General features: G+C 37.4%; 1 protein-coding gene across 3 annotated transcripts in view; it reads right to left on the bottom strand.

Moving 5' to 3' along the window:
- Window positions 1-572: 572 nt before the first annotated feature.
- Window positions 573-25,066, bottom strand: part of PGR (progesterone receptor) — a 42,390-nt gene continuing 17,896 nt past the window's right edge. For all 3 annotated transcript variants that reach the window (XM_048934364.1, XM_048934365.1, XM_048934366.1), the window contains 5 exons: window positions 18,123-18,425; window positions 16,652-16,796; window positions 13,716-13,846; window positions 9,543-9,700; window positions 573-6,934 (listed from right to left, as the gene is read on the bottom strand). In XM_048934364.1, the coding sequence (XP_048790321.1) occupies window positions 6,779-6,934; window positions 9,543-9,700; window positions 13,716-13,846; window positions 16,652-16,796; window positions 18,123-18,425 (893 nt within the window). In that variant the 3' untranslated portion in view covers window positions 573-6,778. The remainder of the gene's footprint in view (window positions 6,935-9,542; window positions 9,701-13,715; window positions 13,847-16,651; window positions 16,797-18,122; window positions 18,426-25,066) is intronic.

The raw sequence follows: 25,066 nt of genomic DNA, 5'->3' as shown, positions 1-25,066 counted from the left end.
CTTTCTACAGAACTTTGCACCCAGGATTACACCGCCTCCACCACGCGCTAATGCACTGCCCAGCCCAGTAATCTTGGGATAGAAAGTACCCTGGCTGGGGGAGGGAGAAAAAATGCTTTATAATACTTCAGATTTTTAAGATGTGATAATAAACATTTTACAAATGTGCTTTATTTTTTAAAATCAATGGCTATCTTCAGAGAAGGCTTTGAGGATACTTTAAATGACTTCCTAAAAGAATATTTTCCAACTTTCAGACTTCCTTAAATACCAGGTGTTGATAACCTTGTTCTTTGATCAGATACAAAGCTTGGCTAAGGGCATCTGCTCCTCCCTCCCACCCAGTGTAAGGTGACTGCAGCTGTCACTGCCAGCTGCAGGGTACAGAAAACTCAGTGCTGATTCTGTTGCATGCAACCGTAGGTAGAGATTTGGCCAGCATAATGTGACAGTACTGTAGATCTCTGGCATATAACATTGCCAGTTACATTGTTCAGTGAAAAGCCTGGTGATCCTTAGTGGTGCAGCCCATAGTGCGTGGCGCCAGCGGCCCCAGAAGGATGTCCTCATTGCTTGTGTTTGTTGCTGGCCTGATAGACCCAGCCTGGACATGGTGCTTCAGCCGCCCTGTGCCGACTCCTTGGGCATTTCAAGTAACATGAAATGTTATCTGACACTGCCAGCTCATTGCTTCTGTTTAATAGCATGTTATATTTAGCAAGAATGCCATACTTTGCAGACAAAAGAACGTGCTTATGTGGACCAGTAAAATCCAGATCCTACTGTCACAAGTTTTGCTAGCATCTAGGAAAATGGTTGGGAAAGTATTCTTTCCCCTTCTGACCTCACTATTCTGAAGGCACAATGCCACATTCCAGAGATGGTATCTCCAAATACTTCTAACAAAAGGACAGCTCCAACTGGTAACTGCGAGCCACTCCTCTCTGAAATTTCAGTCCAATAAAAGTTGTGATCTTAACTTTCTCTAAGCTACTGTGAAAACCTGTGCATTTAATTCATAATGATGCACACAAAAATAAATAATTTGGTAATATGTATATATTTGTACAAAATATAAGATATGGACTTACAGTGTTAGCTACTAATGTTCTTAACTTGAGGGCTTTGTAGATGACTAATGTGTCACACTGGACAAAAAAAAAAGCAACAATATGAGGTGTAAAAGCAGTACTGTACTTTTATCTTGTGTATGAGAAATAGCAAATGTGAAAATGGTACATCCAAGAAGCAACAATCATGTCTATAACAGTCTTACCTGTATAACACAAAACTCCCTGCACTGAGCCACCCAGTTATCCCTGAAAAAACTCAATGGCAAAGATATTGTTCTGTCCACCAGGTGCTTTCATTCAATCTGTCCCCACTTCATTTGAAAGTGGACAGCCATAGGGCTTAGTGATGTGAAGTCTGGGATTCCTGGAAATTATGTATTTCTTCTTCCTTGATACAACAAAAGGAATTTCTAGTACCAGCCCAGATGGGTGGGTATTTCAACTGAGCTGTGGGAAAAATGCAGTAGACTGAGACCATGTAAATGACGCTGTGAGAACCTCCTCACTGGTCTGCCTGAATGCTGAACTGGAGGAACTATTGTGCGTGTAGGGGTGAGAGGTTAATTTAGTTTCCATGGTCAGAAAGACATGATCTATGACTATCAGACTTGTGATGGTGCTTTCATAATGAGCACAGCACATGGTTGCAAGAAGCTGAAATGTCGCCAGCTTTAAATGATGAGCTAGAATTCAGTGACATTTCACCACTCCTTGATAGTCTTTATATAGAAGTTGCAGTCTTTACACACTTGGCGCAGAGCACCATGGGCTCAAACCACCTCAATATAATCAAATAAATGCATGTAATTAAAAAAATGCACTTTTTTTTTTTCATTTTGTATTTAAGTACTGTTCATATTCTTAAAATTTCTGCAACTGCTGCATTAAGGACTTCAGTTCCAACAGCACGGGTGCCTTCTGAGGATGATTTTCTATTTAAGGACTACAGGCAATTAGTTTTTAAGTTATTATTACTCACACAGCCACCTTTTACTGCATGTTTCTGTACAAGCATCTGAAAAGCTACAATATAATTCCACATGCAAATAATGTCAATCTACCAAATTAATAGCACACATCTAAAAAAACAACTCATAAATTTCAATATGAAAACATCTAAAACATGACTTCTCTTTTTTTTTTTTTTTTTTCCTTTTCATCTTCCAAGGGGGAAAAGAGAACTAAATGAAAAACAATTCCTGTGTTCAAAAGTCAGGTCACCGTGACACAAAGCTGCACAAACCAATAAATCCAGCAGTGCTGACAATCCACCCTGGCAGTATATATACACAGGCCTTTGAGCCATAGAAGTTTGGAAGGGCTTTGGCCATTGACTCCGTGGCTGCAAGCTGACTTACCCGAAGGAAAGGGAGGTCAGTGCGCCATGACTGGCACACGAGGCAGGAGGAGGGCAGCACCACACCCTTCTGCCTTGGGGTTGAGCCAACAGTCTGGGCAGGTGGGAGTCATGGAAGGATCCTGCACATATTACCATATGTTACATTTACAGTAATCTAGACATCACCTTTGGCATATATATGCTATCAGTAACTGACACAAAGATTTGTTTTAGATAGGAGCACAGTAAAGAAGCTGAATTTCCCAATTAAATGGAATTACTAGCATATCATCATAAAGCACAGCAAAAGAGTGTTGAGGTAATAACAAAGCATTGACTGATAAGAAAATGGTCTATAGAAAATGGTCTTTGAAAATGTTGAGTGCAGTCTCAGCTTCTCTGTTTTAGGTACAACACCAGAGACCACAGCTGAAGGAACAGCTGGAGTTCTGGAGCTGCGGTTTATGGTGCACACACAGAGCACTGCAGAACCACAGGAAACCTGCTAAAAGGTTTTCAGGCTCTGTTTGCCTCCATCCTGGACAAACCAACATTTGTCCTTCCATAAATGCTGTCAAAAGGATTTATCAATCCTTGTCAACAAGCATTGGACCTCTTGGTATTTCTTTGGCCCCAGCAGGCACAAAGGGAAACAAGCTGGGATGAGAGCTTGCAGCGCCAATGGTCTCCTGGGCTCTGTCCTAGAAAGGGCTGCCACTCCAGGCAGCTTGATGTTCAGAACAGAAATGACAGTACTTGGAGCTCGTGATGCCTCTGCAAAGCTGAATGACAACAGTAGAAAGCAAAGAAAGCAGTGGACTTCATGCTTTTCTTTGCTCACTTAAGTAACAGCAGAAGGCGATGCTAAAGGCTTTATGTTAAAAACATGTAAACTGTAGAGTATGAGGGTTTCAGGCATACATACCTGGAATTATTTATCATAAGATAAATAACTTCTGGTGTCACCTAGACAAGGTGCCAGAGAACAAAACAGTCTGTCTGCCGAAACACCTTCCTTCCAAAATGCAAAATGAAACACAAGAAGACCCAGCCTTCCTATGACTTATTCAATGCAGAGAGAAGTAGAATAAGTTGCTTTATTTGCATCTACTTGTAAAACTCAGGTTAAAAACAAACAAACAAACAAAAAATTAATTTTTAAGGAAATATTAATGCAATGAAATACAGGCAACTAAAAAGCCCCTTCATCTGTAAAAAAAAAAACCCTAAAAGAAAAAAAGTTTGCAAGTCATTTCCTGGATAAATGTGCAATAAAAGTCACAGTGGATGAGATTTCCATGAGGAAGAAATTAATCTGATGTCCTGATTACTGTTAATGGCATCTGTGTAATCTGGAACAAATGATGGCATCGGAATGGAGACTATTGGCTCCTTATAAACTCTGTTCAAAGCTGGAAGATCTTAAACTACTTTTGTCCAACTTCAGACAATCAAGTAATGAACGCAAGATTTTCAAATTAAATCAGCAATCATATATAAATTAGCAATCATATTTATCCAAGTTTGTCCTGAGTTGTGCAGTGGACCATTTAGCATGATCATGAAATTCCAGGATTTTTTTCTGTGAGTTAGAGATCTTCAAGAAACACCATTTGATAATGTGGTAACCTTTGTAAACTATTCCCAAAAGACATCTTTTCTTCCTTTTTGGATTATGCCTTTGAGACAAACGTAGATAATTTCAAACTAATCTGCCCTACTTGTGGGACAGTGACACAGCAGACACTTGGAACAAATGTTAGGGCTTCAGCAAAGGCAGATGTTGATTTATCCAGAGCATTCCTAAAGCACACATAATGCCTGCTCCGTTTTCTGTTTTCAGGATTAGGATGTTCCATGAGCCAGCAGTGTGCTCTTGTGGCCAAGAAGGCCAAGGGTATCCTGGAGTGCACTATGAGTGTGGCCAGCAGGGCAAGGGAGGTGATCCTTCCCCCTCTACTCTGCCCTGATGAGGCCACATCTGGAGTAGTGTCCAGTTCTGGGCTCTCCAGTTCAAGAAAGACAGGGAATTTCTGGAAAGAATCCAAGGGAGTTGGATCACAAATACAGTTTGGGATCTGGAGAAGCATCTTCCTGACGAGGAAAGGCTGAGAGATGTGGGACTGTTCAGCCTGGAAAAGACTGAGAGGGCCAGATAAGATAAGGCCAGGCTTTTTTTGGTGGTTCCCTGTGACAGAACAAGGGGAACTGGGCACAAACTGGGAAACAGGAATTTCCATCTGAACATGAGAAAGAACATCCTTACTGGGAGGGTGACAGCACTGGAACAGGCTGCCCAGAGAAGTTGTGGAGTCTCCTTTTCTGAAGATGTTCAAAACCTGCAGGACACTTCCTTGTGCATCCTCCTGTAGGAAACCTGCTTTAACAGGGGGTTGGACTGGATGATCTCCAGAGGTCCCTTCCAGCCCCTAGCATCCTGTGATTTTGTCTTGTGTTGTGGAACCACTTTTAGTATGGGAAGTTTAATCTTAGCTAACATAGAAAGTCTGGTTATTCTGGTAAATCATATGCTTAAACCCCCAAGGAATGCATGAAAATGTTGTTACACAAAAGATGAATGGTTGAAATGGACAACTGTATAACTGAATGTAAATACAAAGAAAATTAAAGAAAACAAACTTTGATATGTAGAAACAGAATTTTGTGTTATTTATTAAAACACAATTGCTTTAAGGATGACAGTTGAAAGTCAGACAGTATTGAATAAGTAAGAAATAGCTTGTTTAGGGGCAGTTAAAAGTTACGAACCTAGTAAACAGGCACAAAAGTCTGCTTAGACCATTTTTCCTTGGGTCACTTCTTTGCCACAACTCCAGTAGGTTTTGTACTATGTAGGAAACTTCTATTCCTATCTGTTATGTAGCTTCCTCTTGGTGGGCCTTAGCTTACCTGACAAAGACAAGTCCATTCATCCCATATTACATACCATAAGCAGAATGCTACCACAATGGATGCATCCAGTGTCTAATGGGGAAAAGCAATAGTATATGGCCAGCAGTTATCCAGGACTTGCAATTTCCTACACTGATTAATGCTAGAGAAGCTGGGTATTGTCTTTAGTGACTGGCAAAAATTCATCAGATTTTAATAATCTAAATTCTTCTTGGGCTTATCCATCTCTTCATCTGAATATATCAGCAGTTTACTGCCTCAAATATAAGTAGCTTCATGTCCATACAAAAGGAGCAACAACCATCGCATTATTGTTTTTAGTCAAATATTTCATTTCCAGGAAAACCAAACATTCTTCATGAATGTATAATGCTAGTTTAGCCCAACTCCTCATACAGTTACTCCAACTAAAACAGCACGCCTTCGAAGTACAAATATGTAGCTTCACTAAATGTATTAAGATGAATGTTAAGTATATCAAATTGTTTGTGGTCATATTTTCCACTTCTTTTTGTTTCTAACCTCTCTAAAATTTGATGGTAGTGTTGGTTAAGCATACGGAGGAATTCAAACCAGCAAGATTATTGAGAGTCACGGAAAATATTTCTATTTAAAACTTCTGAAATACATAATTTTTAAGTTGCTAAATTTAAGATTACAACAATGTGTTTCAGCTTTACTAAGTGCCAAACTTTAAAGGAAAATAACACAAACTGAAGCCGTGTGGGTTTACATACATCTTACTTCTGGTGTAATATATACTGAAATTTTCCTCTGCTTTCTGATTTTTGAAGAACTGCACTGAATGATGCAGAAAGAAGCACACTGGTATCAGAATTTCAATACAGTATGAGCACAGAGAAGAACATGAATCCATATTCACATGTTTTACAGAGAGCGCTTTAGTTACTCATGAAGGCATTGCAGTGGTATCTACTTAAACTTGAACAGCTGACTTTGAAAGGATATTTCTGTGAAGCAGATTAGTAAATAAAAAGTCAAATATCCGTGAGAAAGTGTGGGCAATATACATTTTAATTCCCTCAAAAACTTCAGGACCATGCGCATGCCCACGTGTACACATGCACACAATGTATTAAAAAGTTTTCACCATGACATATCAGAAATTTGAAAGTGTGTAATATGTAAGAAAAATGTGTAAGATAACTGCTCTTAGAAATCTGAAAACTCTATTGTCATTCTTACGCATATCTAAATAGCAATCTACCCAAGTTTACAAAACATTTCTTCCGACTGTTGTGATTTTTGCAGCTAAGGAATCAGGAACTCACGATATGTACATCAAGCTTAAATGGCTTGTGTATGTTACAAGTACAAAGCAGTAGGCAGGGTATGACAAATACACTGAAGTCCTGACATTGCAAAATCTTGACCAAAATAAACAAACAAAAACCGACCCAGAAATCATCCCTATGGGAAGAGAAAAGACATTTCACTTCTTGTGAAAGAGAAGAGGTTTCACCATCCCTGCCAGAATCTTGGGCAGCTGTGCAGCAATCACCTCTGACATCATCTCGGGGAACTCAACGCTCAGTGCACGGGACTGGAGAAATGTGTTCAGACAGAAGAGATGGAGCTGTTTCACTAGCTGGATTTAATAAAATACAAACAAGTAAGGCTATCAGCAGTGCAGCCAAATAAAAATGCTATCAATCACTTAGCTCACACATCCATCAGCTCACACATCCATATTATATCTTAATACAATATTCCTTGAACCAATAATGAGGATAACTTGCTATTCTCTATTAAAATAAAATTCCAAGGCAAAAATCATAAATATAGCTAAATGACATGTCCTAAAAAAGTCAGACCCACTAGCATGAGAACTCACTTATTACATGTACCATGAACAACAGAGTTATTAAAAATTATTCAAGCTTTTATTTTATGCTCATGTTCAACAAAAGAAGTCTCAATGCCTTGTTTACTAGATGATATTCAAACATTGCCCCAAGGACTGCATTTTCTCTTTCGAGGTTTCCCATAGCTCTGACTGTGATCATATCTGGATATGCTGATAATGTTAAATTTCATAGGCCCTTGTTGCTAGAAAGCAACTGCTACACATAGGAACCCTTTCACCTGCCTTCTCTAGGAAGTACCAATTTTTAAAGTTTTTCTTAAAGACCTATGACCTTTATGTTGTCTAGAATCCTATTAGAGCTTTAGCAATGTGTGGTCTCTCCAGTGGGATGGCTTATCTTGTATCACCTATTTCTCTCAGTCTGAGCTGGAAGAGGGACTCACACTCAGACATCTCCAGACCAAACACTACCCCAGCCATCGCTTTGCTGGATATTCTGCTGCAAGCCTCTTTCACTTGCTTCCATTGAGGCTATTTTACAATGTTAAATTTGAAATGAAGAAATAACTCAGTACTCAATTCTTCTCTGGATGTTGTGAGATCCAAACTGAAAATTCTTATTCCAAGTAAGGCAGGAAGGTCTTTTATTCCAAGCAAGCCACATGCAAACATCACATGACAGATTCCTTAAGCACCTGGCTAGCATGAGTAGGACACTGGCCAGGAACTGTTTTTGCAAGTAAAAGCTGGCTGACTGGATTCCTGACAAGGATTTAGCACCAACATTCCCAAATAATGAGGAGTTCAACTACCAGTATATCTTGTAGCTAATCTCAATATCCTCCCCTTCAGAACGTTCTGTTGTCTAACTTTGTATTTAAGGATTATTAGGGTGACAAAGATGATACAGATCCTGGGGCATCTTCCATATTAGGAAAGGCTGAGAGACATGGATCTGTTCAGCCTAAAGAAGACTGAGGGGGGATCTGATCAATGTTTATAAATATTTTCCAGTGGTGTGCAGTGACAGGACAAGGAGCAATGGCCAAAAACTGGAACATAAGAAATTCCACACAAATGTGCAGGACTTCTTTACAGAACTTCTTTACAGCGAGGATGACAGAGCACTGGAACAGGCTGCCCAGAGAGGTTGTGGTGTCTCCTTTGAAGATATTCACACCTGGCTGGATGGCTACCTGTGCAGCTTACTGTAAGGGAACCTGCTTTAGCAGAGGGATTAGACTTACTGATCTCTAGGGGTCCCTTTCAACCCCTAAAATTCTCTGATTCTTTGATTTTCATCCTTATCCTATTCATCTTCTGATGGTATCTGAGAAGATGTGACAGCTAAATGGTCAATGTGATTTCTGTGCAGAGCAAAAGTTGATAGAGAGAGGTCTGTGCAGTGGATCAAAGGATTCCAGACTACCTGGTGAACCACGTAATTATCAATATTGTTGCCTCTCTCAACCTTCATAAATGGGATCTTCAGCTTTTTCCTCCATCAAAAGGAGGAATTAGTGACAAGGAAGGCTTTTATATAAAAAAACGAATTTATTTACAAAAAATAAAAAATAAAATAAAATGCACATAAGCACAAAAGAATACAGAGACCTCATCAGTCCCTCAACTCTCTATGACCTTGTCACAGCCAAGAATTCAAAATCACTTTTCTTGAAGTATTTTAGTGCCACTCCACCAGTCCGTGTTCAAGCAGAGGTATGGCCTTGTATCTCTGCTTCTTGCCCCTCTTGCAGAGATGCAGAAGCCATTACAAAACATTATTCGCATGGGTAGAGAGCATCATTCCTCAGTTTTAATGGATGCTAAGCCCAGAGGATGCATGCTGGATTTTCAGGGATGTGGAAAGTATTCAGATATATCTTTTAAAACACTTATGAATTTCTACATCACTATTAGAGATCTCTGATATTAATCAATCCCAGAATATGAACGGATACTGGAAAAAAAGCAGCATACAGTATATGTGTAAAAATACTTGAATTAAGGAAGAAAAATCAATGGCTTTCTTTTGAGTTCCCTATTCTCTACATTTTGTAAAGATTTGTTATGAACATGTACACACACATACAGACACATGGAGCCCTACCAACAATCTTAACTGCTCTAGATACAGAAATAACGCAGAAGTAGTGTTCAAATGCCTATTTTCAAATATTTAAACATTTTATACAGTATGTTTTGATTACCAAATATACAGCTATCTCTTCGTTCTATTCACACATCAGAGGAGAGGTATACTTACATTTTTTTTTAGTTTAGAAATGTTAACTAGCCACTTGTCATAAAATTTCCTTTATGAAATTCAAATTGCTTCTGACTTAAAAAAAAAACAAGAATAACAACACAAGTTAACAAGTAAACTTACATCATGCATGGAATCCATCAGTTTTGTAAGCTGATAGAAACGCTGGGAATTAGCCACAACACCTTTCTGGCGCAAGCCAATGGCCTTCACCAGCTCTCTAATGTAACTCGTTCTCATCTCATCAAATTGGCTTTGACTTCTTAGACCTTCCAAAGGAACTGAAAAGAAAGCAACATTTGTGTTGCAGTGTATTCTTAAGGCAAAAAGAGAGATTTAAGTAAGGGAACAGATTATATTTCACAGTGTGCTGTGCAATTTATTATCTGCCAAGTACTTCTTCCTGTTAATCAGTTTATCCAGAAATAGTCATACAACATACTAATCTCTGATGTCTAGAAATAGGTATAGATGAAGTTTAAGGCCATGCTGAAAGAAGAATGCCAAAAGAACCCCTCTGGTCCTTAAGGAAATATGTCATAGGTTGGCTTATCTTATGTTGCTGAGAGCCTGCCCCCCTTAGAGCATATTTATCCTACATCTAGCTGGAGTGCTTTGAAATGGCATCATGGAATGAATTAACAGCTTTAGATAATGTAGACAGTAAAGCATCCAAGGCTCAGGTTTCCTGTTTGGACTTCTCTTACTCAAAAGAGCAGATGTACTCTTAGAGTCTTAAATCTGAATATTTCTTAGATAATTAGCAGACAGAAGCAAATGGCTCAACTCACTCTGCTCTTAATGGTCTGTTGTTAGGACCAAAATGAAGGAATACAGAGAATACCAAAAATGAACCTGTTAGTGACTCCTAGTAGTAAGATCATGTTTGAGGATTGATTCTATGTTCTGGCAGCACTGTAAGGAAACTTTGATACGGTCTGAACACTATTTTCCATGACAGGCAGCATGTAATATATGTGTTATAATTTATGTTGTTGAAGACACTGAAATGAAAATTCTAAAAAATAAAACTTGAAAAAACATCCCCAACTGGCACTCAAATTTAAATCCTTGCTTTGTTAAAATAATCATATATTAAAATAGAATCTAGTTTCAGAAATACTGTTTTTGATAGAAAAATTCTTTTTCCCTTTCCTTTTTCTTTGTCCGATGACATTTCACACTGTAATGTCACATTTAACATTTCATCTTCTGACAGCACATATACAAGGAACAACATAGACAGCTCCATCTTATCTTGTTACCACAGCTCCCTATATTTTCATATGAAAAAATCAGGTGAGAATAGGGCACATGACATATTCACTGTTGTAGAAGCAGCTTTAGAAAGACATGAATTACACTTCAGGTAGAAATGCTTATTTTTCTCTATGGACTCTAAAGGAGTCTTGTGAGTAGTAGCTCACATAATTAAATTAATCACATGCTAGGTATGTCATATACCTTCCGTCTGGTATCGTGCCATGGCTACTATCTGGCCATGACTGAGTACAGTTGGACCTCTAAATGTAGATATAGAAATAGAAATAGAAGATAGATATAGATATAGGTATAGATATAGATATAGATACATAAAGTAAGAGAAGGTAAGGCAGATAAAGACATTTGAGGCAAACATTAAAATTAATAATTTTCTTCATCTGGAGCCCAGAGACCGCTTATAGAAAGCAAAGTTCAAATCTCTGCTCTGAAGCAGAATTTTCTTATTTCATGGGAGACTGTCCAAGAGAGGAAATGATCCAAGTTGACACTGACCACTCATGTCAGTACTTTCTCAGACAACTGAATGTCTGGGGGAATGATGGAGACATATATATGTATACAAATATATATACAGAATAGCAAGGTGACTACAAAGACAAGTGTCTAAGCACTGAACTGGGATGTAGAATTCAAATTCTGATTCCAACCCAAAGCTGAATTTAAATAAAAATCAACAACAGAAGTTGTGATTGCTTCCACATATCAAATAGTAGTTTGGCTTTTAGGGACGTGTCATGTTTGATTTCTTCTGGCAGCTGATGATGATGAAATGCTGGACTAAGCATGCTGTACCCTCCATAAGACAATCCAACTTCCTTATATCATATTCTGTCTGAGCTATTCACTCTATTGGTCCCCACATGTGTGGCCTCTGTTACATGGAGAACTATTTAGAACTTTTGGGTATCATTAAAGCAAAGCATATAACATATGTCTATATGTAAAACATAGCAAATAAGGAACTAGAAAATCAAAACAATGGCAGAAAATAAAAAAGTTGGTCTACTTTTTGCAAAGACTAATTCTACTTTTGAGACAGTTTTAAAACTGTCAGTAATACAGTAGAAAAAAAAAAAGAAAAAGACTACACCACAGTAACATCAAGGGAAAAAATGTAAAACTGAAAATGTTAAAAATAAAGCTGGGGTTTCCATTCAGATTTAGAAATACATTGTGTCTGATATTTAGTTATGTGCAATACACATTACTGTGTCTTTAAAAGAAAAGCCAGTGGATTATAATAAAAACTCAAATAGAAAACAGAACGAAAGACAAAGTTGAGACATGATTTACTGTTAGTATGTGAAAGATTGAAATGGTCACACTTTCACATCTGAAAAGGATAAAGGTAAACAGCATGAAATAGAAATAATCTTTAAAAATACTTTATATCAACAATCAGGTTTTATGCTTTTTGAACATTGTTTTGTGGAGAGTATTGTATTTATACAGTACCAAATGTTTACTAAATGTCTCAGCAACAATGGTTAGGTGTGTTCCTTTTCCCAAAGATCTGACAAACTGTTTTTTCCTATAAGACAATAAGTAGAGGAATGAACAGAAAGCAAAACTCATGAACATAGGCAAAAATACTTTTATATTATTAAATTAATTTCTTGCATACATACAAGCACATGATCTTAAAAGTGAGTTTATAATGGAAGTGCAGTTGATAAAGAATGGTGGCTTAGTGATTACTGTTAAACTGATGCACCCAGAATTGAGAGGGAGTGGACCACTGCAGCATTTTTTTAAAATTATTTTATTTGAGCTTACTGGTATGTGGAGTTAGAATATCACAAATGTATCTAAACCTAACTGAAATGTAAGACTTCCCTCCAGCATTTACATAGATTTACATAGGATTTCAAAATGGGATGAAAAGAAGATGGAAAACATTTATAATGGGAATACATTCAAAACTCTGATGTAATTCCAAGAAAGAAACTGCAGTTATATTGCATTGGGATTATTTTCTGTATTATTTCTATTCCACTAGCAGAGTGTATGCTATTTTGCTATTATGCTAGTAATTTTTATATTCCTATGAACTACGCTTACTTTACTGTCTATACTCTGCTGATGACAGACTTCTGAAAGCATGAGCTTATGTAAACAGCAGGCAAGAACAGCCTAAGAGGGAATAAATTTTAATTCCTTATTTTTTGTTGAGTCTTTGTGCAGCCAAGAAACAGGAAACTCAGTAAGTGTGCACAGAACCAAACTTCAACATTCTTCCACTTCTAGTTCTAGGAGGTGTTTAGTTTTATTCCTAAAGGTAGCAGTAAAATTTTAAAACTTCCTGTTTGTGGACTGTTTAAGGCATCAGCTGATGACTTTCCCAGTATTTTAGAAAAGGCTTCAGAAGGGAATCGCATCAATTACCTATTTTCCAATTACAGTTCAGAGCAGTGCTGTACACTGCATTCTTACAAAGATGCATACAATTGAAGAGATCACAAATTTTGTACTCAAGTAAACAACTAAAAGAAGTTAGTCTATCCATAGCTGTGCTAAACCTTGGCTTAAGTAGAAAATGTGAATAAATATTAATATTGTTTGCCATGTCCACTTTTGCGAATCTTTTGAATAAGCATGCTTTAACTTCTTGGCCAGAATCAATCCCTCCACCAACAAACCCCAAAGTCAATCAAGTATTTATATATTTCCAATGCCTGTAGGAGATTTTTATCTGTGTAGTGTCATTTGAAGTCATTCTTCCTCACCGAAATATGCACAGTTGTGTTGAAAATGCATAATACAGTATTACAATACATTAAAAGGGATTCAACATTTCTCCAGTGCCTTTATACAAAATAAAGACAATGATGAAACAGATTATTTGTTCCCTACAGACACTGCAAACATATTTTTAGGTCTTGATATGCTAACATTTTCCTCCTGAAGAAGTTTTCCATTTGTTAAGCCAGAAAGCTCAGCAATTGTCAAGTTAAACAACATCGGTCAAAGCAAAGATTTTACCAGTGATATGTTAGAAACAAAAGAGCTTACTTGTATTGAGAAGCAGCAGTGCTTTCATACATAGAAACTCTTCTTGGCTAACTTGGAGTCTGACAAACTCCTGTGGGAGCTGCCACATGGAGAGACACAGCGAATAGAACGACGATTCTTTCATCCTCTGTCTTACACCCAGAAAAGGCAAAAACAGAAATAAAAAAAACAAAACAGGAAAATAAAGAAGAGGAGCAGCTTAATTACTAATTGTTTCAAGGAAGTGCCTTGTTAGCAGCGTAATTAACAGTGTTGAAATTAAGAAAAACAAATGAACAATTTCTTTACTAGTTTTTTAATTGTAAGTAACAAGTTGTTATTTTCAATGTTTAATCTGTTACTTCAGGTTAGAAAAGAACTTGTAGACTATCACATATGAATGCTTATCACCAAAAATAAAGTTTTTTTATTAATTTATAATAAGCTAATATTTAGGATGAAGTGCTTTTGTTTAGAAGTTGATAACTTTTTAAGTTCTTTGAAAACAAAGCATAAAACTAGAGGCTGAAAGCTGATAGAAACTTGTTCATAGGTTTTGCAAAGATGTTTCTAATTAATGTACATCAAAATTCTTTGTTGCTTGTACAAAATTCTTCTGCTAAGTGCAACTGAATTATTTTGTAGCACTACAGAAACAGTTAAGTATTAAATAATTATTAAGCAAGCATATTTAAAAAGTATTTTAAGTGAAAGTAGACATTACCACAGCCTTACCTGACTCCTGCAGCAGTAAATAGGACATTTCACAAGGAAATACAAAAATTATCTAGTCTTTTGCAGTACTCTGATCTTACTTTTCTCTTTGGGATTTTGGTGTAGTGAATTTATTTTATTGCATTTATTTATTAGAAAGGCAGTTTTTAACTGATGATGAAATGATGAAAACAATATCATTATAAAGTTTGTAAACTAAACTGAGTTTGTTCTACATTCACTGGAAGATGCAGTAATGTGGAGTTATTTTACAAAGCTGTACCCTGAGGTACAACAATTACAAGCCAATAAAATTTTGCTCCCCATGAGACCAATGGAGTTTTATCACTTGTTACAATGGGAATTGTAACTCTGAGCTCAGTCTAGCATTCCAAACTGACTACAGATAGTGTTCCAAACAGAAATAGAAGATATTTTCTGTTAATAAAAGACCTTTCTCAATGCACCAAGGGTTTTTTTTCTTATGGTATTTAAAGTGTTTTTGTTATTTTAAATGAAATGTTTTCAGTTTTGTTCTATATCCAAAGTCTTGTACCAGCTCTTCAATGACTCAAACATGAAATTTTGATCTGCAAGATCTGGCTAGATTTATTTCCATATCCACTTTAATTCTCCCTTTCTATTCCTTTCATAGAATCATAGAATGGTTTGGGTTGGAAGGCACCTTTAAGCTTGTACAGTTCCAACCCCCCCTGCTACAGGCAGGGACACATCCCACTAGGCCAGGTTGCTCACAGCCCCACTCAGCCTGGCCTTTCTGATAATCCTTATTCATAAACAGCATCTTAGATAAGCAATAGCTTTCAAGGTGCATTAGATGCTGCTCATAAGCATATTTTCAGACACCACAAGGTGTAACAGTAAAGTCTTGTAGTGTTTTAATACAAGTCCATGAAACCACTGTCAATCCAATACTGCTCACTCTCTGAAATTATGCTACTGAGCAAGTCACTCTCAAAGAGCATTACAGTTCATTTTCAGACAAATTCAGTACATAACAAATTGTCTTCAAAACAATCTTTGGACTGTGGTTTCATGGTTATTTCAAAACAATCTATGTGTGTGTTGCCATAGTAGATGGAATTTCCACGATCTCTTCCCCCCTCTAGGTGTGCACTCCTACTCTTCTGGCATTAGTGCCTTCCAGCCTGCGTGGTGAGTCAGATCAGGGATCAGCTTAATTGGCAAGTTAGGTTTTATCCTAGTGTATTTTTCAAACATGTCATTTCCTTATCTGTTTTCCATGCAGCCAAATAGTGTTTGATCCTGCTTAAGTAAAATTTTTGGCATGCATGACCAGGGCAGGAAGCAGGGAGGGTTGCCATTTCTGCTGGTGTTCAGCAGTTACCTTTCACTGGTCTAAAAGTTAATTAATTTATTTTTTTTTTCCCCAGTAAATAGTGGCAGCTTTGATTTAGTGTACAGTTACTCCTCATGTTTAGCTCTTATAATTTTTTCTGACACTGATCTGACGAGATGTTCTACAGACAAGAGAATTGCATGCGGTCAGTCCACCTCTTTCTCAATATAAATGGTCTTGAGCTACAAACAGGAATCTGTCTACAAGGGATTATAAGCAGGGCTCATAAATCTCAACACTCCTCTGGAAGAAAGTATTTAAAGTCTTCTTCATATGGCATGCATTGGAGCACACGCAGAGTAAAACACCAAGGCATACCACTACTGCCTAAAGCCATTACTGTGGATTTCTGAATATAACCATGAGATACATCCCAGAGCACACTAGGGGACCCAACAGAATTTGAAGCTCTCTGAGTCTTATCCCTGCAAAGCGTTTCAATTTGTACAGCACAATTAACACACATGGGAGATGAAAGAATTTAATCCACCATCTCACAAAAAACCCATCCAATCATCGATGACCAAAGAAAATCCCGTTTAGTTTCCTTTAATGAATGTGAACTTCTGTGTTACACATTTGAATTCACGTAAATCTTCTGACAGCATAATTCTAATTCTTTTCTGTTAGATAATTAAAATAATATTTTAACTTATTTTGTTTGGCCTCATCAATAAAATATTTGGGATTCCCATACAATCCTTCCCAATGTTACTGAATTTTATGTCCTCAGTGGACTTTGCTGTTAATTTTGAAACAGAACAAATAATGAATGAAAACTTGGTTTCAGTGAAATCACATTCCATCAACACAAAGAAATTCAAAATAACATTCATATTGTGCATGAGTAGTGTCTACTTACTCATTCAGAATCAGATCTGGTGCAAAATACAACATCTGACCACTGACATGTTTGTATGATCTCCATCCCATTGCAAAAACCATTAGACTCATCCAGGAATACTGGATGAGAGTTATCTGATCATCAATGTGTAAATTCCGAAATCCTGGAAATGAAATTAAATAACACAATAAACATTCACCTATGAACACCTTTATTGCATTTAAACCCAGAAAACATCAGCTGTGTGTGTGTCTATAACTTCTGCTCTTGGATAATTTTAAGGATTGCATCTTAGTATCAGAGATGATTTAACAGCTTCCTGTTACCAAAAACTGTTCCTCATTAGCTGGTCCTGGTACCTTCTTCAAGCAAGCTCTGGTATTCATCCTATCCTCAGCGAACTGGTTCAGCTCATAAAGCCGACAGAAAATTACCCAGTAAATAAGGTTTGTTTTCTTCTCACTTAATGAGATTAAATACCACAAAAGCATAGAATCATAAAGTTTGGAAAAGACCTCTAGGATCATCTAGTCCAACAATCAACCTATCTCCATCCATTTGCCACATCTACCCTTTCCCTGAACACTTTTAGGGACAGTGACTCCAGCACTTCCTTGGGCAGCCTGTTCCAACATCTCATCATTCTTTCTGTGAAGAAATTTTTACTAACATCCAACCTGAACCTCCCCTGGCACAACTTACGGCCATTCCCTTTCATCTTATCATTAGTTTCTTGGGAGAAGAGGCTGGCCACAGCTCTTTACAACCTCCTTCCAAGCAGTTGTAGAGAGCTATAAGGTATCCCCTGGGCCTCTTCTCCGGACTGAGCAATCCCAGTTCAACTATGAGGTCTGACACTTTACTGCAGGACAGAAGTGTCAGTTGAGCCCAAATTAAAGCACATTTCTAGGCCTCCAACTTAATATTCTGATTTTTATAGATCCCAGGACCAGGCTTCTATTACCATACAGAGAACACAGATATATAATCACGACCTTTTCTTTTGTATTTCTTAGTTCCTCAGAAATTCAGTTGCTTCTCATTCATAGAGTATTTGTGAGCTGTTTAGCTATTAGTATTGTAGTTTTTCTCTGTTTCTTTTAAAATTCTTTTCAACAAGAGTAAGAATGAAGAACATGCAGAAAAGAAAAAAATATATATAAACTCAAAGTATGAATAGTAGAGTCAGAAGAGTTAGGATGGAAAGGCTGCTATAATGATCAAGAATAGAAACACTCTGGACCTCTATTGTTTGGGTTTGCTTTTTTTTTTGAGTAAGTATAAACAAACTTTAATTTACAAAGGACTTCCCATTAGAATGCATTTGATTAGTGCATACATCATCTGACGAAGTGGAAACTTAATCCTTTAACAGTTTCTTAAGAATTAAGTAACATGCAGACAATAAGCAAGCGATCTTCTCTTTTGACTGCTTGGCTTATGACATATTTGCTTAACAAGAATTCACTACAACAAGAACTGCTATTACCTGGTAGCAATTTTGACCACTTGACTACACAAAGAAGTTGCCTCTCACAAAGATGATTTAGACTGGTCAGCAAGGAACTTGGTGTTTCAGGTTTTGTATTGTCATAACCAGCATAGACAACTTCAGGCTCAATGCCTCGCAAAACACTTATCACTGGGGGAACAAACTGTATTTCTTGATTTGGAGAAAAGGACAGCCTTTGCGATAGAGATTGGCTTTCATCCTGAAGGGCTGCAGGCTGCTGGAGTGCAACATCTAATGTCCTCACAACCTTAATTTTGTTAAGCTTTTTAAATTTTCGACCTGAAAAAAAAAATAAAATTGCAGATCTGTTAAAAAACTTGAAGCAGAAACATCAATATCTTCCAGTACAGCTAGATTACACTTTCCATCTACAACAAATAGAACAGCCTTCTAAGTTGATTTTTTTACTATTTATATAATTAAGAAATAATCTTGGAAAATTCTTAAGAGTTTATCTCTCCAAAACCTCCTCTCTGCACTGTGAGATGAACGGAACCCACCCACTAAAATTATTGCATGAATTCTAGGTTACTGTAACCTCATAAAGTTTTCTCTGGTTCACTTCCCACTGTTCCATCCGACAGCCCAGCCAGCTGGCTCTACAGTTCGGTTGCTATTCAGTGTTAATTAAGGACACTGTTCGTTTTTGTTTTTGTTTTTTTTTTTCCTCACTAATATTCAGAAACAGAAATGCAGGTAAGTAATTATCACACAGAAAAATTCCTTTGCTTCAATTCCAGGAAGGCATTTCAGTCTAGTAGATAAATTCCATTTTGGTAATCTTTCATGTAATATTTTCCTGCTGTTCACAAGAATGAAAACAGAATCCAGGAATGACTGAAAGGTCAACATATACTGTAAAACCTTGCTAACCCTCTGAAAACTCTTCACTTTCTAGAGTGAAGTGGTTTGTAAAAAAAAAATAATCAGAAAAACAGAACAAAACAAAACTTGAGATGCTTTCCCAAAATAAAGACAAAGAGACTACACCTGTAATGGCTTTGTAAACATACAGAGCTCTAGGTAGCAACTCTTCCAAATTCTTTCAGGGCTGGAGGTACACCACATGGACACCAAAAACCAAACCTTCAAGGGCTCGAAAACAGCAACACTCAGTAACAAACTACAGGTTTCAAGGAAAAGTCATATTTATGGCTACATGGAATGTGTTTGCTTTAAACAGATCATCAAAGGTAAAACTTGCTGTTAGGTCGTTAAATTCCTCAGTGCTGTTAAACAAGTTTTCCATAGTAAAAAATGTATATCATAATAAAGAAGCAGGTACTTATATTGATATAGATGTCAGTGGAACAATGAGAGAGGAGCAGGGTGACAGCAAACATATACTAAGTCATTCTCTCAAGAAAATTAAGAGGCTCACAAGACTCAATCTTAAAGAAAACAATAAGGAAGGAGAATGCTCTGTTCAAAAAAAAGATATATCAAACAAACCAGAAGTCAATATTTTTAGTTGTTGAGGTGCTGCATATTGTACTGTAAAAAGCAGAAAAGACATGCAGCAAATTTCAGTGGTGGAAAAGAAAATCCCTGCCTATCATATCACTGAATCATTGAGAAATTGTATTGTAAAAAGGTAAAACACAAATAACACTAAAAGTAAATGAGAAGAGTAGTAGAAGCGTAGCACTGTGTATGCATTTGGCTGACATAATGCATATCACATTATCTTTTGAAAAAAGCAGTATTTTTATTTATAAGTGAAATATTCGACAGGGGAAATAACACACACTAAATAAATGTGACAGAAAAATCTCTGTTACTGTCCTCTTTTTGTTTTAGTTGATAGTACTGCTGCACTGTCAGAATGCAACCTATGCACCAAAGAGACTCCAGGATACTGGAGTAAGGGAGCACACCTTAATTTCAGCATGTGCTACGAATCCTTTCTCAGCAGGGCATTGGAGGCACCTAGGGACACGAGCAGTGTGTCTCATCCATCGCCTTCCTCCTTGGAAACTTTCTGTCTCCCAGCTACATGCAAAACGGAAGGTTTCAATAAAAATGGATTTATGTAGGAACAAACCCATTCCCTTTTCTTTATTTGCTCCCACATAATAGAAGATAACAAAATTTATCAAAATCCTGTATCTCCATTTTGGAATATCTAAGATGGATACTCCAGAGACCTGCACTGACCTTTTTAAAACATTCATTAGTACATTAATGTCATAGTGTAACATAAAAGAAGATTAATACATCAAACATGGAAAGATTCCTTCTGTTCTTTCTAAATACTTAATACAGAAAAAATTCCATGTCTTTAGTAACTCTTGATGTATACTGGCATAGCTGAAGGAAGAATCAATCCTCTTGTTTTTGAACCAGACAGGAATGAGTAGATGATTGCAACTAAAAAGCTCAAATTTGCTTTAAAAAGTAGAAGTTTTTTTATTTTCCTATCACAAATATGAATACTTACACATTTTACAAACAGAAAAGAAAGGTGTACACAAAAGTGCAAAACTTCCATTTTAATTAGAACACTATTTAAAATCCAAAGAGAGTATGCTAAACAAAATTTCAAGAAACAGAACCATAGAATCATGGAATCGTTTGGGTTGGAAGGGACCTTTAAGGTCATCCAGTGCCAGTGTTCCTTAAAGCCCCAGCCAGCCTTGTCCTATTGCTACATGCCCTTAATAGAAGTCCCTCCCCAGCTTTCCTGTAGGCCCCTTTTTCCTAAGGTCCCTTTGGAGCCTTCTCTTCTCCAGGCTGAAGAGCCCCAACATTCCAGGTGCTCCAGCCCTCTGATATCACTGTGGCCCTCCTCTGGACCTACTCCAACAGCCCCATGTCCTTCTTGTGTTGAAGGCTCCAGAACTGGGCACAGTACTCCAGGTGAGGTCCCACAAGAGCTGAGTAGAGGGGCAGAGACACCTCCCTCGCCCTCCTGGTCACACTTCACATGTTATTAACCGTATAAATGTGAAGGATGGGCTCTTCAACAGCAGTCATTATCCAATGAAGTCACAGGTTGTACTCCCACTAACTTAACTGTGAGGTCAATTAGCTCTGTATCAAGTTCTGTGCCAATCTTATGCTTATTTTATCACTTGTAATAAGGATATAAATATTCCTGATCAGTGAGTCCTTAGTAAACAACCCAACACCAACTTACAAATTATCTTACATCTGGGCAAAATAAAACAAAAGAAAACAAAAACACCAAAAGAGAAAACAAAACACAGAATAATAGACACTTGGACCAATTTCTACCATAGAAAATACTTATATAGTCCTAAACATGCTGGGAATTTCCCATTAACTATTGTTTAGGCATGAAGGAAAGCAGAGAGGGAACAATGCATTTGGTAGTTCATAAATAATGATTTCAAGTGAAATAATGATTTCAGATATTTTTACAGTTCAGAGAACAAGTAAAAAAAGAAACAGAGCACTTACCATGTGGAAATGTGAGTAGTTAATAAGTACCCATGTTTCCAAGAGATTAAATGGATCAGAATTAATGTTGCACTGTCTTGCAGACTTATGTATGCATTTATATCTAATTATGCTGTTTAAGAGCTAGCAGTACACCAAATCCACTTGTTACCTATAGGTAAGTCACAGTAAACTTTCCTATCTATTGCAAGGAAACCATCACAGATTTTCACTCTTAAGGACACAGGGAGAACAACAAAGATTTGAAAGTAGTACTGTTTTTTCAATCGTAGCTTACAAAAACATTGAAATAATTTCCTGCTTTAAGTTAAGCAAATGTCTCTACTATGCCCTATAATGTGCAAAGACTAATAATCCAACCTGGCAACTATTTATGTTAGTGTAAGACCATTCTGTGCACATTTATACAGAACATCTGTTCTTTCTGTCATTTTCACTAATTTGTTTTAAATTGGATGGCCAGCCACTCAAGCAGCTTCCTGGTACTCACAGTTCCCTGATTTACTACAAAGAGCAAGTGATATAGTATTTGAGTAGTATGTGTACTTAGAAGACAAAGTAATAAAAACAATAAAACCTACATCATCTTAGCATCAAATATACTGTGATTTTCTCCATTACACATACCATAATTCTGTTTTTTAATATTCTTCTAACTAGGTACACAGAATAAAACAGCCAATCCATCATTATTAATAGTGGAAATTTTGTATTAAAATGGATCGATTTCTAGTGAAAGTCAAACACCTCACTGTCCTTCCTCACACCCTGCAATCACTCTAATCAGGTGAAAAATGTCAATGACTTATTACTCTTGACAGAACACTGTGGCTCTGACTTTAAGGTCACTCTGCTCTTACGTTTTGTGTAGCAGAACAAACTGTGTACACCCTAGGAGGGTGTATACAAAATAGAGGAACAAAGCAGAAAAGCAGAAGTCATACATCTTGATTTTAATAAGCCCGCTGACACTACCACTTCCATTACCTGGAAAATTAATTAAGATTTGTCTGCATCCAATCATTGCAATGAGGACTGAAAGCTGACTGAAACAATGAATAGTGTGATGATTTAGCAGTAGAGCAGAACAAGGAATCAATGATAGTCAGCCTGGGAAAATCACAAATCCACTGATAGGAAAAAAAGTTGAGTGTTCGTTTACTCCAGGATCTGACAAAGCCTTCTGCTACCCTATTAGGTAGAAGACTAGAAAGGAGATGGATTAACATGTGCAGTTCTGAAACAACAGAACTTAAATTAACATTCCCACAGAGAAGAGAAATTAGGGCATTATGAAACACATGCTTTCATTAATATTTTCTTTGTATACATCAAGAAATTACAGTTGCTAAAGCTATTTCTTGCTACTAGGTAATGCACTGACTAGAATTTCTTTTGAAAACAGTGCAGACCCATTTAACTGCTGTGAGGTAGGGGCAGAAAATGGAGCTGCTGCCAATGTAATACACTTTTCATCTATCTATATGGTTGCCATTCAGTAACATTCAGTAGAAGACAAGAGCACTCCCAACAGTAAAATTAATTTCACGTATTTGGAATCTATACTTAACATTCTGTAAAATCTTATAGTCTTCTTCACCTTTAAAATTAAATTAAAATTAAATACTATAGAATATTAAATTAAATTTTATTATTAAATTAAAATATTAAATATTAAATATTAAAATATTAAATATTAAAATATATAAAAATATTAAATACTATAGAAGGTCCTTGCTCAGTTACTGAAGGCTAGAATTAAGAAATCACATATAAGCAAAAGAAAATAAGTGTATCTATGGAAGTTCTGACTGAAGGACCGAAATCACAAAATGTGCAACATTCTTACAGGCTGTAAACACAGGAAAAGATTTGAAGTATTGAACAATTCCAAAACATAGTTCACGAGGTATCCAAGTATACAATTTTCCCTATGGATCGCGAATTTGCTTGTGGACACTTACTCCCCGAGGATAATTATCCAAATAAGCAGAGTCATGCTGTGATGAACATTGCAAGATGTGTGCAGCAAACGAAGTGCAAAAAATGGTAAAGAGCAAAAGTAAGATATATGAGAGTAGTAAGACCAATAGTAATATAGAGGGCATTTTTTTATTTGGATTTTAAATCCTCATTTGCAATATAAGATCTATGCAGTTTTCATCTTTTTTTTTTCTAAATTTGTCTTTTCTTTCCTCTTTAGCATTAATTGCTCCACTTCAATCTGTGAAATTAGCTTCCTACTCTCCCCAGACCTATTCACCAAGAGCACATGACACACTACACTCAATCTGAACCAGCTGAGAAAAAAAATAGAGATGCCACAGTCATGGCTCCACTTGATATTTTCTTTATTCCATTGCATCACTGTTCCCTGCTTCCCGCTTGCTACCACATCACTGGAGCAGGCAGGAATATGTAGGCAGAGATCACGTGCTCCTCCAAGAACTGGACTGGAACAGCCTCCACAATCAATGAAAGACAGCACTGGTTAGGTATGTTCAGAAAAGGACTAAACATCAGCACAAACTGGTTAGGTAGAGCTGCCTAGCACCAACTACAAAGAAACTATTTACACCTTCCTAGTAATAGATTGGAAAAAACAGTCATTCAGAGAGAACAAGGAAGTTTATATTCTCCCAATACATGATGGAGTGCCTTTACTATCAGATTGTGTTTTCAAATACGAGGATATAAAATCCTCATACAAGAACACATTAATGAAGACATACTATTTCACAGTATTGCTAGCAAAATAGTCCAGCTTTCTTACACTTTAGGAACCTACACACAGAGCAAAATGTATGTTTGTTGCATCCTGGGATGGTTGGGTATTAGAAAAATATTCCTCACCAGAGGATGGTGGACATACAACAGGCTGCCCAGGGCAGCCTCAAACACAGCCTCAAACTGCCAGAGCTCAAAAAACATTTGGATGTTCTTGTTTAAGATGGTCCTGTATGAAGAAGCTAGGGGTTGGACTTGGTGATCCTTACGGGTTCCTTCTAATTCAGGATTTTATGAGATTCCTCCCCCAGATCTAAAATAACACCATTCCCTAAGAAGGATCCAAAGGATATGTGTAGTTATGTGTAGAAAGGATTCAGATGTGGTAAGACTGCAGGGGTGGCTCTGTGAGCACAGGGACCCACCACTGGGCAGAGCTGAGCTGTGAGCAATGCCGGGTGTGCCTCTGGGAGAGTGGACTGAAGGGACAGAAAGCTGGGAGAGAGGGCTGAGAGATGGGAGAGAAGCAGCCCTGCACCCCCAAGGTCAGTGCAGGAGGAGGGCAGGATGTGCTCCAGGCACAAAGCAGCAGTTCCCTGCAGCCCAGGAGAGGCCCATGAAGGAGAGGCTTGTCCCCCTGCAGCCCACAGGCGGAGAACAGAGCACATTTCCACGTGCAGCCATGGAGGAGCCCACTGTGCAGCAGTGGATGATGGCTGAAGGAGGCACAGCTCACAGATACCCCTGCAGGAGCAGCCCAGGTAGGATGT

The sequence above is a fragment of the Lagopus muta genome, chromosome 1, assembly GCF_023343835.1.
Source record: "Lagopus muta isolate bLagMut1 chromosome 1, bLagMut1 primary, whole genome shotgun sequence".
In the NCBI taxonomy this organism is placed as follows: domain Eukaryota; kingdom Metazoa; phylum Chordata; class Aves; order Galliformes; family Phasianidae; genus Lagopus; species Lagopus muta.
Note: the sequence above shows the minus strand (reverse complement) of the source record. Positions and strands in the feature narration are given on the sequence as shown.